At 39.8% G+C, this 17,845-nt stretch overlaps 1 protein-coding gene across 1 annotated transcript in view; it reads right to left on the reverse strand.

Moving 5' to 3' along the window:
- Positions 1–17,845, reverse strand: part of lamb1a (laminin, beta 1a) — a 78,885-nt gene that overhangs the window by 26,620 nt on the left and 34,420 nt on the right. Inside the window, exons 16-19 of the mRNA XM_077595902.1 lie at positions 5,760–5,887; positions 1,706–1,826; positions 1,367–1,568; positions 1,153–1,296 (exon numbers count right to left, since the gene is read on the reverse strand). Of these exons, the coding sequence (XP_077452028.1) occupies positions 1,153–1,296; positions 1,367–1,568; positions 1,706–1,826; positions 5,760–5,887 (595 nt within the window). The remainder of the gene's footprint in view (positions 1–1,152; positions 1,297–1,366; positions 1,569–1,705; positions 1,827–5,759; positions 5,888–17,845) is intronic.

Below are 17,845 nucleotides of genomic sequence, written 5' to 3' on the forward strand. Positions count from 1 at the left end.
CTTGGAAAAGTTAATTCACAGTAAACACAAAGGTAAAGAGAAGTTAAAATTAAACAAAGATTTTTACTCCTGGGATTGGCAAAACTCAGCTATGATGCATTATTCTTAAAATGACAAGAATTTTAACAGGAAGTACCATATTGGCCCGAATATAAGACAACCCCCCGTTTTTCAAGACTCAAGTTTGTAAAAAAGACTTTTTGAACACCATATTCAACTTTTATACAGAAAATAATGACAGTACATCTGAAACAAATGATTATAACAATATATTTGAGACAAAAAACATGTTATTTTGCTTCATTCAAATCATTCAAAAACTGTCTGTCACATCTTAATATCTGAAGATTTAAATATGTAACTAAAGTGCAATCACATTTGTAAATGAATGGCTTCTGTTTTTTTAAATGTAAATGGACCAATCTACTGTGATAAAACAACAAAATTGCAATAACTACATCAACTCAAGTTCCGCACCTAGGAGGACCTAATATAGACTTTTTTATCTTATCTTGTACTTGCTCTAAAACTCCACAGGCTTCTAACCACCTTAGTCATATTTTGTACCTGACTACTTATTTATGTGACCACATATTCATGTTGACTACTTATTTATGTTGACTACTGATTTATTTATTACATATTTATGTGTGCACTTTATAGTGAAGCTTTAAATCTAGTTATACTTGTAAAATGACAATAAAGACATTCTATTCAATTTAAATGTGTTCAACATTTGCTTTAAAAGTATCTTTACCTACCATATGTACACATGTACATCTATGCTATCTATTTATGTCTAAAATGCCTTTCTTGTATCTGCATTCTCACCCTCTTGCTACTGTGACAATGAAATTTCCCGAATACGGTATGAATAAAGTTATCCAATCCAATCTGGCGTCATTTAGTATTGTGAATGGGTACAATGTCTAGACCCTGATTTTAAGACAACTGACACTTTTTCAGTCTTATTTCAATGCAAAAGGCATTGTTTTATATTTGGATCAATACGGTAAATGTTGTCCCTTACAGAAAATTTAGTCAACAAAACCAAGAGAAACGCAGCTATTTTAGATGTTTTGCGGTATCTTGCGCTGTAATGTGTATATGAATAATATTTAGCCTATTGCTACATAAATTTGGATTTTATACCTTTGCAGCCACTTGGTCCAAACTGGAAAGTGGCAGGACCGCACCTGTCACAGTTTCTACCAACAACATGTGGTCGACATTGACATTGCCCTCCACTCAAATTGCAGACTGTACTAAGTGATCCTTGGGGGTCACACTGGCATTCTGAAAGGACAAACATATTTAGGAAATATATATATTTCAATTTAACATCAATTTCTTTTAGAGGTTGTACCTTTGGCTCCCTGGTGTAAAAGAGCAGAAATGCTGAAAATTAAATCTTGGCAAATTTCAGTCATCTGTGTCTTGATAACACTCTGGCTACTCTCCAGACAACGATAACGTTTGAAAGTTTCCCATCCATGATTTTCACCAGATTCCCTGCCTTCTAATGTGGTGAACAGGTCCAAGTTCTTACAGTGAGGCATCAGCACAATCTGACAAGAACAAAATCAGTAGTTTTTTTTCTTCTAGATATTTGTCAGACAGAAAACGCACCTTTACATTTACAAATAATGAGCTACTGTTTATGTTACCTTCTAAAATATGCTTATAAGGTTTAATGTATGCTCACCGAATCAATTAGAGTGTATGGAGACTGAACATCACTGAGGGCTGAGTACAACGGCAGACTGAGGCGGATGGTGTAGTTCAAACCTGATTCAAAGCAAACCGGTCTGGGAAAAGCCATGTGTCTAAGAAAGGAAAGTAAGTATGAAACATCTCCAAAGTTGATTGTGAATTGTGTTGATATAACTGTAGTGAAATCACAAGATAAATCAAGATGCCAGATACATGAATAATGCTTTAAATACAGTATCTCAATTTTTGCAAAATGTACACATTAATAAGCTCATAAAAAATTAAATGATCACAGGTGCATAGTAAGGAGCTATATTAACTGACAGAACTCAAACTGTTCTTCTGCAATGTGTTTCCCAGACTTTAAGTTTTTTTCATACTTTGGATGACCTTGCAATTTATACTCAGGAGCAACTTATATAATGTTCAAATATAAATATTACATCATCTGAATGCTTATACTAGCTAACAATTGTGTAAACATTACCCACAACATGCTCTTGGCTTGTGATTACGAACCCAGTCAATATCTTATTTGGTCATGAAAATGGAAAGCACAGGCAGTCGTGGACTTATGACCACATTTGGTTAAGACTGAGCGGTCGTAAAGTGATCTGGTTGAATGTCGATCAATATTGTGGATACAATACGGTATTATAAAGTTTTACAAGGTACATATCATAGGCGGCCCGGTGGACGAGTGGTGAGTGCATAAGCTTCACAGTTCTGAGATCGAAAGTTAAAAGCCAGGCTTCGGACCTTTCTGTGTTTGTATGTTATTCCCATGCTTGTGTGGGTTTTCTCCAGGTACTCCAGTTTCCTCCCACATCCCAAAAACCTGCATGGTAGGCTGGTTGGACACGCTAAATTGCCCCTAGGTATGAGTGTGAGCGTGAATGGTTGTATATCTCCTTGAGCCCTGATATTGGCTGTCCACCAATCACCCGCCTGGTGCCCGGATAGGCTCCAGCACCCCCTGCGATCCTTGTGAGCATAAGCACTTCGAATAATGAATGAATCCTGTATCATCTTGGAGCTGTTTTGTTTCTATGAAGACTTCAGTATATTTCTTCAAAAATGGTTTTACATGCAGTGGACACTGTTTACATTGATTAGACCTAGGCGATCTAGCAAAAAATGTTATATCTCCGTAAAAAAATATATACCGTATTTTCACACCTATAGGGCGCACTTAAAGGTCTAAAATTTTCTCTAAAATGGACGAGTCGGTTTCATTTCTTGCTGACATGCTACTTATTGCGATCAACCCAGCAGACGTTCACCCTAAAAATAGCCTCCCCGCGTATTCCAAGCAGTGCGGTAAATCCATTGAAAACATCCCAGATGAGTGGCAAGGCAGTTGACTTCCGTGTGCTTGTAGTGCTTTTAACCCTCCATACACAGACGAGCAGGAAGCGTCGCACGATTTGGAATGGATTGTCAATGCCTGGGCCAAAGTGGCGGCGAGCACTGTAGTTTGAGCTTTCGTCAAAGCTGCAATCACTATTACAAAACCCCATGGCGACAACTGCTTACGAAATTAATTGGTTCCGGAACTTTTTTCTTAACTTGAAAATTTTGTAAGTAGAGCAGGACTTTATATGTAAATTATCTAAGTCATTCCACGGTCCTCACACAACTACAAACTAAACCCTTTAAAATTGGTCAAAGGTTCCCAATTTTGTATGAAAGATATGAAGAAACACACAAAAATGAGAAAAAAACTATGTGAAAATGATCTATAAATGTCTTAAAATAATAATCGTACAAAATCTATCCATGTTGAAACTCAGGGGAACAAGAGGATGCTAACAGTAGGACACAGAAAGATAGCGCACAACCACTGTCATGTCTTTTTAAGGTTTTGTGTGGATGTGTGTGTGTGTGTGTTTGCTTTTTGCCTCTTGTGTCCCTCGGGGCTTCCCTTGCGCAATGGAGGAAAGGAAGCTCAAAGGAACACAAGAGGCAAAACGCAAGCACACAAAACCCTATGACAACCACACGGACACATAAACACCCATCTTATAAACACAACATTAATCAACAAAAAACATTAACGTTTTTTGATTTCTTAGAAATTAAAATTTTCACCCGTTTTATTAGTTGCTACTGGTTCTTACCTGTTTGGATTTAACTGGCCCTTCTGCTGTGCTGGTTGACAGATGTTTTGAGAAAAAAACTATCCAAAGACGATTGCCTTTGATGACTTTTAATAATGTTTCTATAATGCAACAGAGAAACGTCGTCAAAGTAGACGATCACACGACTCGTGAGCACTTTTTCTGGATGTGTTTTTTCTACGAAGACAGAAAGTTCGTGAAATTTCTCCAACATTTCTTTGATTTTTGCTGTTGGAATGCTCGCTGCTTCCTCCTCGTCCGCCTTCTCGTTATATTCCTCCTGTATTGCCGAATGTTCCATTAACTCTAAAGAGTTCATTTTTATGCCCTTCAACCAACTCGTCAATGTCCTCATTGCTGACCACTGGTCATTTTCTTTGGAGGCATGGTAATAAAAACAGAAGCAGCTGCTTTATACACACTTGGAAAAGCTCAACAACAAAAAAACACTGTCAGAACTCGAACTTTACTTGACAAAACGGTCAAAACTACATTAGAGAGAATCTTGAAACATGGATAATGGTTGTTGTGAGACAGCCAATGAGAGCCCAGTAGAGCAGTGTTACCCAACCTTTTTTTTTAGCTGCGGCACACTTTTTGCATTGAAAAAATCTCAAGGGACACCGGCATCTGAAAATCTTTTAATTTAAAACTATGGCCCCTATATTAACAATAGTCATTCTCATCAAAGTTTTATCAGCATGTATCACATAAACCTCCAAAATTAGTCCAAAATATAGTCATTTTTCACACTGACCGAATGTCACTAAAAGTTGATGACCCTGAACAACTTCCGGTTCGAGTGATGCAAAAATACGTAATGTAATGTTTTCGCATGATGTTATGCTTTTCTCCAATTATTACTTAAATCTAATAATACACAAAAAAATGTGGCAGTCACACAGACTTCACCTCAGCAAAAGTTGATGCCCGAGAAACCAAACAACTTCCGGTTCATGTTTGAGAAAAATAAGCAACAAAATGACTGTTTCACAATTTGAATCTTGTAATAGTAGAATCAATAATTTAACGTTCGTCATATTTTGATTTTAACCTTGTAATAGTTAAATTTAAATCTCGTTATATTCATATTATTTTTTCTCTCTGAATATTACATTGTTTAACTTCTTGCAATTTACCACAGCACACCTGACCATTGCTCACGGCACACCAGTGTGCCGCGGCACAGTGCTTGGGAAACACTGCAGTAGAGTGTAGAGAGGTTCTAAAGGGAGAATCAATGCATACACGACAATATTTTCAAAATAAAATAACGGCTAAGGAAATGCATTTGCTTTTTGGGGAATTTTGTAACTTGGATCTTTTTCGTATCTCGAGGCACTCATTTGCATATAAAAAGCTTTTGTAACCTGAAAGTTTTGTACCTAGAGGCATTCATAAATAGAGGTATGACTGTATTGATGAGAGGAGATTCTCTGTTTTCCCAGCTCGAGGGTTAATTTATCACAGAACATACAACAAACTAACACTTTTCAAATGAGATGAGTACCGTGGGCCACATTGCCATATTGTTACCTGTTATAATTGTAATTTCAGTGCTGTTATGTGGTGTACTTAACTATGTAGTAGGTTTGAATTAGATATTAGAGTCTCAATAGTGCTAAATAATTAAAATATTATGCAGTGTTAAAAAAACACTCAGTCTTAACTTTTGACACTAAACACTGGGGTTAAGTAAATTCAAAACTGAAATGTGTTAAACTTCAAATATTTACAGTGTTGTGTTAACTGATTTAACACTTTCAAAAGAGTTATTTTAACTTGGTTTAGAGTGGACCAAGATAGACACTTTTAAAGTGTTGAAATTAAATCCCTTTAGAATTGAATTGACACTCTCAAAATTGCTCTGTACTTATTACTGTTGAGTATATTTGAAAATATAAAAGAAAACAAGGCATTAATTACCGTGACCCAGGGTGAAGGGAAGTCATTTGGTGGTCATCATCTGGCACAGTGTTTATACATCTGCTGTCTGCTTTGATAGGTGTCAATCTTGTCACACTCATCAGAACTTCCTCCCACTGGTCAGGCAACTAAATGAGCAAACAGATACTCCTTGTTGAACAAAAACACTACTTTACTAAAGGTGTCCATGGTGCACTTGGCACCACAAGACCCTGGATGTTATTTCTTGAATAACTTTATGGTCGTCAGACATGGTTGCAAAGTGGAGATAGGGTTTAAGACCTGTCAAGTGATTACCACCAGTAGATATATGAGTTCCAAATAAAAATAAAAAAAATAAAATAAAATCAGACTTAGGCTTGTCATCATTATTGACTAGACAAAAGCCTAATTGTCATCATACCCAGCTGCGTATGACGAAATTGAAGGTGCTTCTCCACAAAGTGCACTTTTCTCAGGTAAGAGCCCAACCAAGTGATAGTTTCAGACTTGCTGGCATTCTGCCGTGATGGATACATCGCATCACCTCCCGAGCGCAACCAACTCCCGGCGATTGCGAAAGGTTTGCCTCACCGATGCCAACAAAGAATAAAATGGATCACTTACCTCCCACTGTCTGCCTACTTACCTAGTCAGCCAGCAGGAGGCAGATCGCCGCCCAACGTCCTTCATCTTTCCTCACCCCGAAGTTGTTACACAGAGGGGATTGTGTGTCGTGCTACTGCAATTTAGAGTCCTGATGGCTGTGGGAAAGAAGCTGTCCTTAAGCCTCTTTGTCCGTGCCTTGTGAGACCGGTAGCGCCTGCCAGAGGGAAGCAGCTGGAACAGGTCGTGACCAGGGTGGTCCGGGTCCCCAACAATGTTCCCGGCTCTGCTGAGGTAACGAGGGCTGGCAATATCTTCCAGTGAGGGCAGAGAGCAGCCGACGATCCTCTGGGCAGTGTTGATCACTCTCTGCATGGCCTTTTTGTCCTCTGCCATGCTTCCAGCGTACCACACTGTGATGCCGTATGCCAGGATGCTCTCCACAGTGACTTTATAGAAGGTTACCAGAAGCTTAGTGTCCAAGTTGTTCGTCCTGAGTACCCTCAGGAAATGGAGTCGTTTCTGCGCCTTCTTCACTACTGCCGTGGTGTTTGTGGACCAGGAGAGCTTGTCCGTGATGTGGACCCCCAGAAATTTAAAGGACTGGACCCTGTCTACACGAACTCCATTTATGAGGAGTGGGGCCAGATCTGTGCTCTGTTTGCGGAAGTCCAGGATTATTTCTTTAGTTTTTGTGTTGTTCAGTGTGAGGTTGTTCATCAAGCACCACAAAGACAGTTTGTTGACCTCGTCTCTATATGCCGCCTCATCCCCTTCTGAGATGAGTCCGACCACAGTGGTGTCATCAGCAAAATTGATGACGTAGTTGGACTGGTGGGTTGGTGTACAGTCATAAGTGTACAGGGAGTACAGAAGAGGACTCAGTACACAGCCTTGAGGGGAGCCAGTGCTCAGTGTAATGGAGGAAGAAAGGTGGGAACCAAGTCTAACAGTTTGTGGTCGGTTGGTTAGGAAGTTCTTTATCCAACAGCAGATGGAGGAGGATAGTCCAAGGTGGGAGAGTTTGTTAGTTTGTTAATGTGATAGGAGATGAAAGTATGATGGGAACGTCTAGTATCTAGAATCCTCCCACATCTGCCCAGCGTCTATTTAATGATCTGGATTTTGTGGTGGTGGTCCTTTTAAAAAGGGGAACAGAAGAGTGAGTTTACCGTATAGTACTCCTCAGCCTCTGTAAGGTCTACAGGGCTGCCCCTCCCTCGTTAAGATTTCCGTGCACTGTTGACTAGAGGCAGGTCAGGCCAACCAGAGGCCACTCAGGCCAGCAGCATGCGAGGAGGGTGAGACAATTGGTTTGTTTCCATTTACACCTGCCCTTAAAGCCCGCCTATCATGTGAGGAGGGCGTCGAACGTCGGACGGACGTTCCGCCGGACGGACGTTCCGCCGGACGGACGTTCCGCCGGACGGACGTTCCGCCGGACGGACGTTCCGCCGGACGGACGTTCCGCCGGACGGACGTTCCGCCAAACTGTCCGTCGACCGAACGTCCGTTCGATGAAATGTCCAGTCACGCCCTCCTCACGTGATAGGCGGGCTTTAAGGGCAGGTGTAAATGGAAACAAACCAATTGAGAGTGAGAGAGAGAGTACAGCAAGGTGTTGAAATGCTTTATATGGTCATTTTTATCAAACTGAAAGAACTTGCAATACAGCAAGGTGTTGAAATATCAAAATTATCAATAAGAGCACTCATTTAACCTTCATTCTCTCAATTTCTAACTGAGAACTTGCAATACAGCAAGGTGTTGAAATATCAAAATTATCAATAAGAGCACTCATTTAACCTTCATTCTCTCAATTTCTAACTGAGAACTTGCAATACAGCAAGGTGTTGAAATACTTTATATGGTCATTTTATATGTATGTGTGTGTGTGCGTGTGCGCGCGTGCGTGCGTGTGTGTGTATGTACGTACTGCTGGGAAATATAGTTCTTGCACGCTACACCCACACGCTAAAAACATGTTTTAAAAAGGCAACGGAAGCAAAACTGAGTTTGGTTGTACTTTATTTAGACATTTTACAACTCACTCACGTCATCATCACCCACAAATCCCTCAAAGTCCTCATTTTCTGTGTCCGAATTAAACAATTGCCCAAACGAGCCTTCCAAAAAGCCCCTCTCTTCGTTCTCAGAGTCACCGTCATTTCCATCAATCCATTCACAAATCGTAGCGTAAGAAGCCCGGCGCTGCCTGCGACTTTTCGTGAAGCCAGGCATGGCATATATATATTATTTATGGATGATTATCGAACCGTAATAGCGTTGTCTACGAAAACAGCCACAGACGCTATTTCCGGTGCGCAGTGACTGCTGGGAAATATATTTCTGGCACGCTACACCCACACGCTAAAAACATGTTTTAAAAAGGCAACGGAAGCAAATCTGAGTTCGGTTGTACATTATTTAGACATTTTACAACTGCCTCACGTCATCATCACCCACAAATCCCTCAAAGTTCTCATTTTGTGTCCGAATTAAACAATTGCCCAAACGAGCCTTCCAAAAAGCCCCTCTCTTCGTTCTCAGAGTCACCGTCATTTCCATCAATCCATTCACAAATCGTAGCGTAAGAAGCCCGGCGCTGCCTGCCACTTTTCGTGAAGCCAGGCATGGCATATATATATTATTTATGGATGATTATCGAACCGTAATAGCGTTGTCTACGAAAACAGCCACAGACGCTACTTCCGGTGCGCAGTGACTGCTGGGATAAATAGTCCTTTTGTCAATACACCCAGGTTGACGGCTGTGATAACTTTGCACTAATAATATCAATATGCTACAACGGCGAACACACTAATTTGGTGCTACATGTACCAAATGCACGCTACACCCGCACGCTAAAAACACGTTGTTAAAAAGGCAACGGAAGCAAGACTGAGTTCGGTTGCACTTTATTTAGGCATTTTACTATGTACTCACGTCATCATCACCCACAAAACCATCAAAGTCCTCATTATCTGTGTCCGAATTGAACATTTGTCCATCGAAAACGCTGAGTTTAATACGTTCGTCCAGGCGGCCACAATTCATTCCCAAATGGTAGCTAGCTAGTAGCTAGCGTAACTATTCCAAGGCTGTCCCATGGTTCGCCACTGTGTTGATGCCGATCCCCAGACCACAGTCCATTCGCGAATAGTAGCTAGCTAGTGTTGATGCCGATCGGCAGGCCACAATCCATTGGGTGTATTGACAAAAAAAAACTACATATCCCAGCAGTCACTGCGCAGTACTTTATCTACGGGAAAATAGTAGATTCGGGGGCTGCTTGCCATAGTTGTCCTATCGGCGGATTTATTTTATTTTATCGTGATAACAATTTTAGTATTGGTCCATCTATAAAGCGCACTGGATTATAAGGCGCCCTGTCTATTTTGGAGAAAATTTCAGACTTTTATGTGCGCCTTATAGTCGTGAAAATACGGTATATATATATATATATATATATATATATATATATATATATATATATATATATATACAGACGCTCCCCTACTTACGAACATTCGACTTACGAACAACGGTACATACGAACATGTCTGCAAATTGCGTTTATGTCGAAAAATGTCGTAAGTTCGATTTTGTGTTGCGCACCTTTTTCCGAGTAGTGCTTCTTTCTGCCGCTAATACCGACGCCTGGCGCTGTGAGCTCAGCTCACCCAGCATCCACCTTCCTCTGCCCAGTTCGTTGCAGTGCGTAAGTTGCGGAAGTGCGTGACGTATCGCCAGTGCGCAAAGAACCTTTTTCATTTTTATCATGAAATATCTCGTGCAGCCATTATTCAATATGGTTGGTGAAAAGCGAAAGGCTTCTAGTGAGGGAGGTGCAAGGAAGAGGCAAGCCAATTCATTTGAAACGAGTGGCCATAATAACGAAGCTTGATGCGCATGAAAGTGGTGAGCGTTGCACAGGCATACAACTTGAATCGTTCGACCGTCAGTACCATTTATAAACAGAAAGATCGAGCAGCAGGACCCAAATATTGAACGTTGCAGAAAGTTTGCAAATCAATTGAATGATGCCATGCAGTGCTACCGCATCATTTATGATGAAAAAAAGAAGAAAACTGTGCAATCGTCATTAGGTCGCTTCTTTTGGCCAGTTTCTAATACATAAATCTCTCTCTCTCTCCCCCTCTCTCTCTCTCTCTCTCTCTCTCCAATACTGTACATATTCTCTCCATTTTATTACTTTTGTTACCTTCGTTTTTCGGGTTGGCGGTTTGCCACGCCTCTGCCCTCACGTTCGCTATCGATCAACTGTTTGCTGTTGTAATGCCTTCAAAATATTCCCAAAATGATGCACACAAATGTCCTCACCATAGGATAACGCACGACCACTTGCCAACGAGAAATAGTCTTTAAGGAACGATCGCGGGACCTTTCCTAAGAAAGAATAACAGGAAATGACATATCTGAGCTTCCCACGTATTGATTGTGGGTAATGAAGTTTTATTCTGAGAAAGGTTGCCATTGCCTATGGGTGTTGTGTGCAGGAGTATACTTCATTACCCAGAAAGCCTTCTTTTTGCATGCGCGTTGTGCGTTTCCTGGTCCTAGGAGGAACTCGTCTGAATTAATCGTTCCGTGCTCGTAAATATTGTTATACACGAAAGATATGCAAAAAAAGACCTGGCTTGGTCGCATCACGAAATTTTGACTGCATAACGGGCGAATTATTCGATCGAAATTTCCCCCGTAAGACGAGCATTTTGTATGACCAGCGGTCGTATGACGAGGTACCACTGTACTTATATAGGCCTTAAACATAAATTATAATACAAAATATAGCACTGAATCAACTTACAAACAAATTTTACTTATGAACAATCGCTCGGAACCTAACTCGTTCGTAAGTATATATATATATTTATATATATATATTTATATATATATATATATATATATATATATATATATGTATATATATATATATATATATATATATATATATATATATATATATATTTATATATATATATATATATATATATATATATATATATATATTTATATATATATATATTTATATATATATATATATGTATATAGATATATTTATTTATTTATATATATGTATATAGATATATTTATTTATATATAGATATAGATATACAGACGCTCCCCTACTTACGAACGCAATTGGTTCCGAGTGATTGTTCATAAGTTGAATTTGTTTGTAAGTTGATTCAGTGCTATATTTTGTATTATAATTTATGTTTAAGGCCGATATAAGTATATTGAAGGTTTATATAAGTGCATTTGTATGTTTAAGGCTTGTATAAGTAACACACATTGGTTTGTACTGAAAAAAAACATTTAATAAAATGGAGAGAATATGTACAGTACTGTAGAGAGAGAGAGAGATTTATGTATTAGAAACTGGCCAAAAGAAGCGACCTAATGACGATTGCACAGTTTTCTTCTTTTTTTCATCATAAATGATGCGGTAGCACTGTATGGCATCATTCAATTGATTTGCAAACTTTGTGCAACGTTCAATATTTGGGTCCTGCTGCTCGATCTTTCTGTTTATAAATGGTACTGACGGTCGAACGATTCAATGCCCGTGAAACGCTTACCACTCTCACGCGCATCAAGCTTCGTTATTATTGCCACTCGTTTCAAATGAAATGGCTTGCCTCTTCCTTGCAACTCCCTCAATAGAAGCCTTTAGCTTTTTACCAACCATATTCAATATTGGATGCATGAGATATTTAATGATACATATGAAAAAGGTTCTTTGCACACTGGAGACAACATTCACGCACTTCCGCATTGCAACGAAGAAGAAGGTAGATGCTGGGTGAGCTGAGCTCTCACAGCGCCAGGCGTCGGTATTAGCGGCGGAAAGAAGTACTACTCCGAAAAAGGCGCGAAATACAAAATTGGACTTGCGAACATTTTTGGACTTAAACGCAATTTGCAGACATGTTCGTATGTACCGTTGTTCGTAAGTTGAATGTTCGTAAGTAGGGGAGCGTCTGTATAGATATTTATATAGATATATATTTATATAGATATATATTTATATATATATATATATATATATATATGTCTACAGTTGTGGTCAAAAGTTTACATACACTTGTGAAGAACATAATGTCATGGCGCTCTTAAGTTTCCAGTTATTTCTACAACTCTGATTTTTGTTTGATAGAGTGATTGGAACAGATACTTTGTCACAAAAAATATTCATGAAGTTTGGTTCTCTTATGGCTATATTATGGGTGAACATAAAAAAGTGATCAAATCTGCTGGGTCAAAAATATACATACAGCAACACGAATCAGTGAAATGAGCTTCATAGCATGGCCTCTTAACTTCTTGTGAGTGATTATGAGTGACTACAGCTGGTGACTTATCTGAAGCCATTTAAATAGGGCTCATTGGATGCAAACGCCCACAAACGCTACAATGGGAAAGTCAAAGGAGCTCAGCATGGATCTGATAAAGTGAATCCTTGACTTGAAAAAGTCAGGAAAGTCACTTGGAGCCATTTCAAAGCAGCTGCAGGTCCCAAGAGCAACAATGCAAACAATTGTTTGTAAGTATAAAGTGCATGGCACTGTTTTGTCACTCCCACAATCAGGAAGAAAACGCAAGCTATCACCTGCTGCTGAGAGAAAATTGTCAGGAGGGTGAAGATTCAACCGAGAGTCACAAGAATTAGAAACTGCTGGAACACAGGTGTCAGTGTCCACAGTCAAGTGTGTTTTGCATCTCCATGGACTGAGAGGCTGAGGTGCAAGAAGGAAGCCCTTGCTCCAAAAGCGACACCTTAAGGCTCAGCTGAAGTTTGCTGCTGATCACATGGACAAAGATAAGACCTTCTGGAGGAAAGTTCTGTGGTCAGACGAAACAAAAATCCAGCTGTTTGGCCACAATGCCCAGCAATATGTTTGGAGGAGAAAAGGTAAGGCCTTTAACCCCAAGTACACCATGCCTACCTTCAAGTACAGTGGTGGTAGTATTATGCTGTGGGGCTGTTTAGCTACCAATGGAGCTGGTGCTTTACAGAGAGTAAATGGGATAATGAAGAAGGAGGATTACCTTCAAATTCTTCAAGATAACCTAAAGTCATCGTTCCGAAGATTGGGTCTTGGGCGCAGTTGGGTGTTCCAACAGGACAATGACCCCAAACACACATCAAAAGTGGTATTGGAATGGCTAAATCAGGCTAGAATTAAGGTTTTCAAATGGCATTCCCAAAGTCCTGACCTAAACCCTATTGAGAAATTGTGGACAATGCTGAAGAAACAAGTCCATGTCAGAAAGCCATCAAATTTAACTGAACTGCACTAATTCTGTCAAGAGGAGTGGTCAAAGATTCAACCAGAAGCTTGCCAGAAGCTTGTGGATGGCTACCAAGAGCGCCTAATTGAAGTGAAAATGGCCAAGGGACATTTTACCAAATATTAGCGCTGCTGTATGTATATTTTTGACCCAACAGATTTGATCACTTTTTTCTGTTCAACCATAATATAGTCATAAAAGAACCAAACTTCATGAATGTTTTTGTGACAAAGAAGAATATGTTCCAATCACTCTATCAGAGAAAAATCAGAGCTGTAGAAATAACTGGAAACTCAAGAGAGCCATGACATTATGTTCTTCACAAGTGTATGTAAACTTTTGACCACAACTGTATATACAGACGCTCCCCTACTTACGAACGCAATTGGTTCCGAGCGATTGTTCATAAGTTGAATTTGTTTGTAAGTTGATTCAGTGCTATATTTTGTATTATAATTTATGTTTAAGGCCGATATAAGTATATTGAAGTTTTATACAAGTGCATTTGTATGTTTAAGGCTTGTATAAGTAACACACATTGGTTTGTACTGAAAAAAAACATTTAATAAAATGGAGAGAATATGTACAGTACTGTAGAGAGAGAGATTTATGTATTAGAAACTGGCCAAAAGAAGCGACCTAATGACGATTGCAGAGTTTTCTTCTTTTTTTCATCATAAATGATGAGGTAGCACTGTATGGCATCATTCAATTGATTTGCAAACTTTGTGCAACGTTCAATATTTGGGTCCTGCTGCTCGATCTTTCTGTTTATAAATGGTACTGAATGTGCAACGCTCACCACTCTCACGCGCATCAAGCTTCGTTATTATTGCCACTCGTTTCAAATGAAATGGCTTGCCTCTTCCTTGCAACTCCCTCAATAGAAGCCTTTAGCTTTTTACCAACCATATTCAATATTGGATGCATGAGATATTTAATGATACAAATGAAAAAGGTTCTTTGCACACTGGAGATACATTCACGCACTTCCGCATTGCACCGAAGAAGAAGGTAGATGCTGGGTGAGCTGAGCTCTCACAGCGCCAGGCGTCGGTATTAGCGGCGGAAAGAAGTACTACTCCGAAAAGGGGCGAAATACAAAATTGGACTTGCGAACATTTTTGGACTTAAACGCAATTTGCAGACATGTTCGTATGTACCGTTGTTCGTAAGTTGAATGTTCGTAAGTAGGGGAGCGTCTGTATACCGTAAAACCTCTATTTGAACGTCACCTCTAATAAAACGGCTCCTTGGTGGAAGAATTGAAAAATAGAACGGCACCCTCTAATTGAACGGCACCTCTAATTGAACGTCACCTCTAATTGAATGTCACTACGGGAAAAGTTTGAAACATAGAGCGGTATGCCGGTGAAATAGAGGTTTTTCTCAACCTGAGAAGGTGGTCAGATGCCTTCTTGCCTGGGATTCATACTGTTGTCATATTAGCGATGCCACCAAGAAGCAATTGAAGAAGGTCCATATTGATGTGGCCGTGATTCCAGGAGGCTGCACCAAATTTATACAGGCCCTCGAGGTCTACTCAAGGCCAAAGTCCGACAGTTCTATGAGAACTGGATGTTGCATATCGAGAAGAGCTACACCAAATTCGGCAACATGCGAGCACCAACAATGGAAGTTTATTTGAAATGGATGGTCGATGCTTGGGATCATCTGCTGAAGGATCTAATCATCAAGTCGTTCAAGGGATGCGGACTGACCAACGCTCTCGACGGCTCGAAGGATTGCCAGATCCATTGTTTCAGGTCAGACGGCCCGATTCAGACTGGTTTGCAACTTCTCCAGCAAGCGCGAGCCAATGCTGGCGACGATGAACGTGAACTCACTCAGAATCTCGATGCTGATGGGGAAGGTGATGCGAATGACGAAGACAGCTACAACAGCGACGTTTCACTTGATTTTCATCAGTGAATTTGTAATTTCTTACCAGGAATCGCCTTGTATTTGTGCCTTTTTTAAAATAAATATGTATATGTTACCTGGTTTCTCTTTTCATCATAAAATTTACCGCATCTCAGAATTCTGCCCAGCAGGTCGAAAAATAGAGCGGAATATGGGAGGAAACCGGAGTACCTGGAGAAAACCCACGCAGGTCCGGGTAGAACATGCAAACTCCACACAGGTAGACCGACCTGGATTTGAACCCAGGTCCCCCACTGTGAGACCAACGTGCTAACCACTCATCCGCCTTTTGATTAGTTGTGTAAAGTTAAATTTAGTTAACAGTGATTTCAACTGTCTCCGATTTGATTTTTCGAACCCGTTGATATTTTAAATTTTCAAGCAAGATAACTTCATTTTTTGTGTCACATTCCCTAAGTTTCTAAGTAGGGCCCAAAGCTCCCTATAGAGGCGGATGGAGGTATTTATATGCAAATCAAAGTTATTGACATCTGTGGGGATAGTGATATTTTAAGGCTGATGCATTCAAGGTTGTGGCATAGGTGAATTTACATTTAGGTTTTGAGTTAATTAATAGATGATGTATTTGGTCACACTTTGGCAAGATGCTGATATTTACCGTATTTACTCGCATATAAGCCACCTGCAAGGCTATAAGCCACACCCTTAAAATTGCCTTAATATTGTTGAATTTTGCAATTTCTCGCGTATTAGCCGCCCCCTGATTCTCAATTTTCACCCCCATATTTATGGTTTTAATAGGGAGTACAAATGTGTTACTTTGAAGGGAAAATCTTCAGAAAAATCATCACACGTGGTCTTTCTGAGACACTATGAATCAAAAACACATTATTAGGGTCAATATCATAAGGAAGTTAATATGCCTGTCTTTGTAAATGCAAAATATCAAATTATTCAATTTGAAAAAAGAAATAAGTCTATCTTGATGAGAACCTCATGCTTTTTAATGTCAGATCATACAATTTTCTTACCAGAAGTTTGAGATGTTGTGGCAGCCATACTGCTTCTAATGTCAAAATATCTCAATTATTTTGATGGTTCATAATACTCCAATAGTTGTCACTTCCGAACAAGAAATAAAACGAAAAAAAATCAAAGTGGAATTTTGTTTTATTTCACAATCAAGGCTACTCACGTCTGGCCAGTCAGAGCATGTTTAACTACGTTTAGACGGCAGGGCCTTAGGTAAGATGGCCGCACCCTGACCTAGGTAAAATGGCCGTGCCCCGAGCGAGCAGTGACGGGAACATGAGTTTTTTCACGTTTTATGCAAGATACGTACGTTTTTTTTTCTTGAATTTCATTCATAGACGTCAAAATACATTTTGTTTAGTGTTTTATCTGTTTATCTTTTCTCTATTTTGAAATGAATGACCGTATCGGCTGCATTGTCTGGTGTCATGATGTCACTGCGCCATTATCAAAAATCAAAAAATCAAAAAGCCTTTATTGTCATTATATACAGCTGTGTATAACAAAATTGGTGGTGCTACACCACAAAGTGCATTTTTCCCAATAAAAACATGGTACACGGTCGATTGGTCGCCGGTCTTTTGGTCGCCCGGAAGGTAAGTGATAATTACCATTTAAATCGTTTCTCAAATTCCCTAAATACAAACTGCAAATTACTATTTAGTCATACTTAATGCCCTAGTAATTATTAGGCTAAAGAAAAGCTCCAAATTTCCCGGACTTTTACTGTTTTTTGTTGGAGAACTTGTTAAAACCCTGACTGACGTAGCTTCTTAAAGGGACAACACATGTACATACAAACTCTTATACACTCACACGTTGGCTCAGTGAAACTGCTCATGGCCATTGTTGGCTTTTATTGATGCGTAGACCGTGTTGTTTTACCTTGTTTTGTCGCCGGTCTTTTGGTCGTCGGTCTTTTGGTCGTCGGTCTTTTGGTCGCCGGTCTTTTGGTCGCCGGTCTTTTGGTCGCCCGTTGTCGCGGTCGGGGCGACCAAAAGACCGCGACCAAAAGACCGGCGACCAAAAGACGGCGACCAAAAGACCGACGACCAATCGACCGCACACGAAAAACATAAATAAGTAATTTAAAAAGTCACATCCGGGCAAGGTAATTCTAAAATATTGCACATTCTAAGATATTGCATTGTTATTGCACACCCCAAAGTTATCCACAGAAGGGATTGTGTGTCGTGCTAGTACAAGTTCAGAGCCCTGATGGCACTGGGAAAAAAACTGTCCCTAGGTCTATTTGTCCGGGTTTT

Source organism: Stigmatopora argus, chromosome 3, assembly GCF_051989625.1.
Source record: "Stigmatopora argus isolate UIUO_Sarg chromosome 3, RoL_Sarg_1.0, whole genome shotgun sequence".
NCBI classification, from domain to species: Eukaryota; Metazoa; Chordata; class Actinopteri; order Syngnathiformes; family Syngnathidae; genus Stigmatopora; species Stigmatopora argus.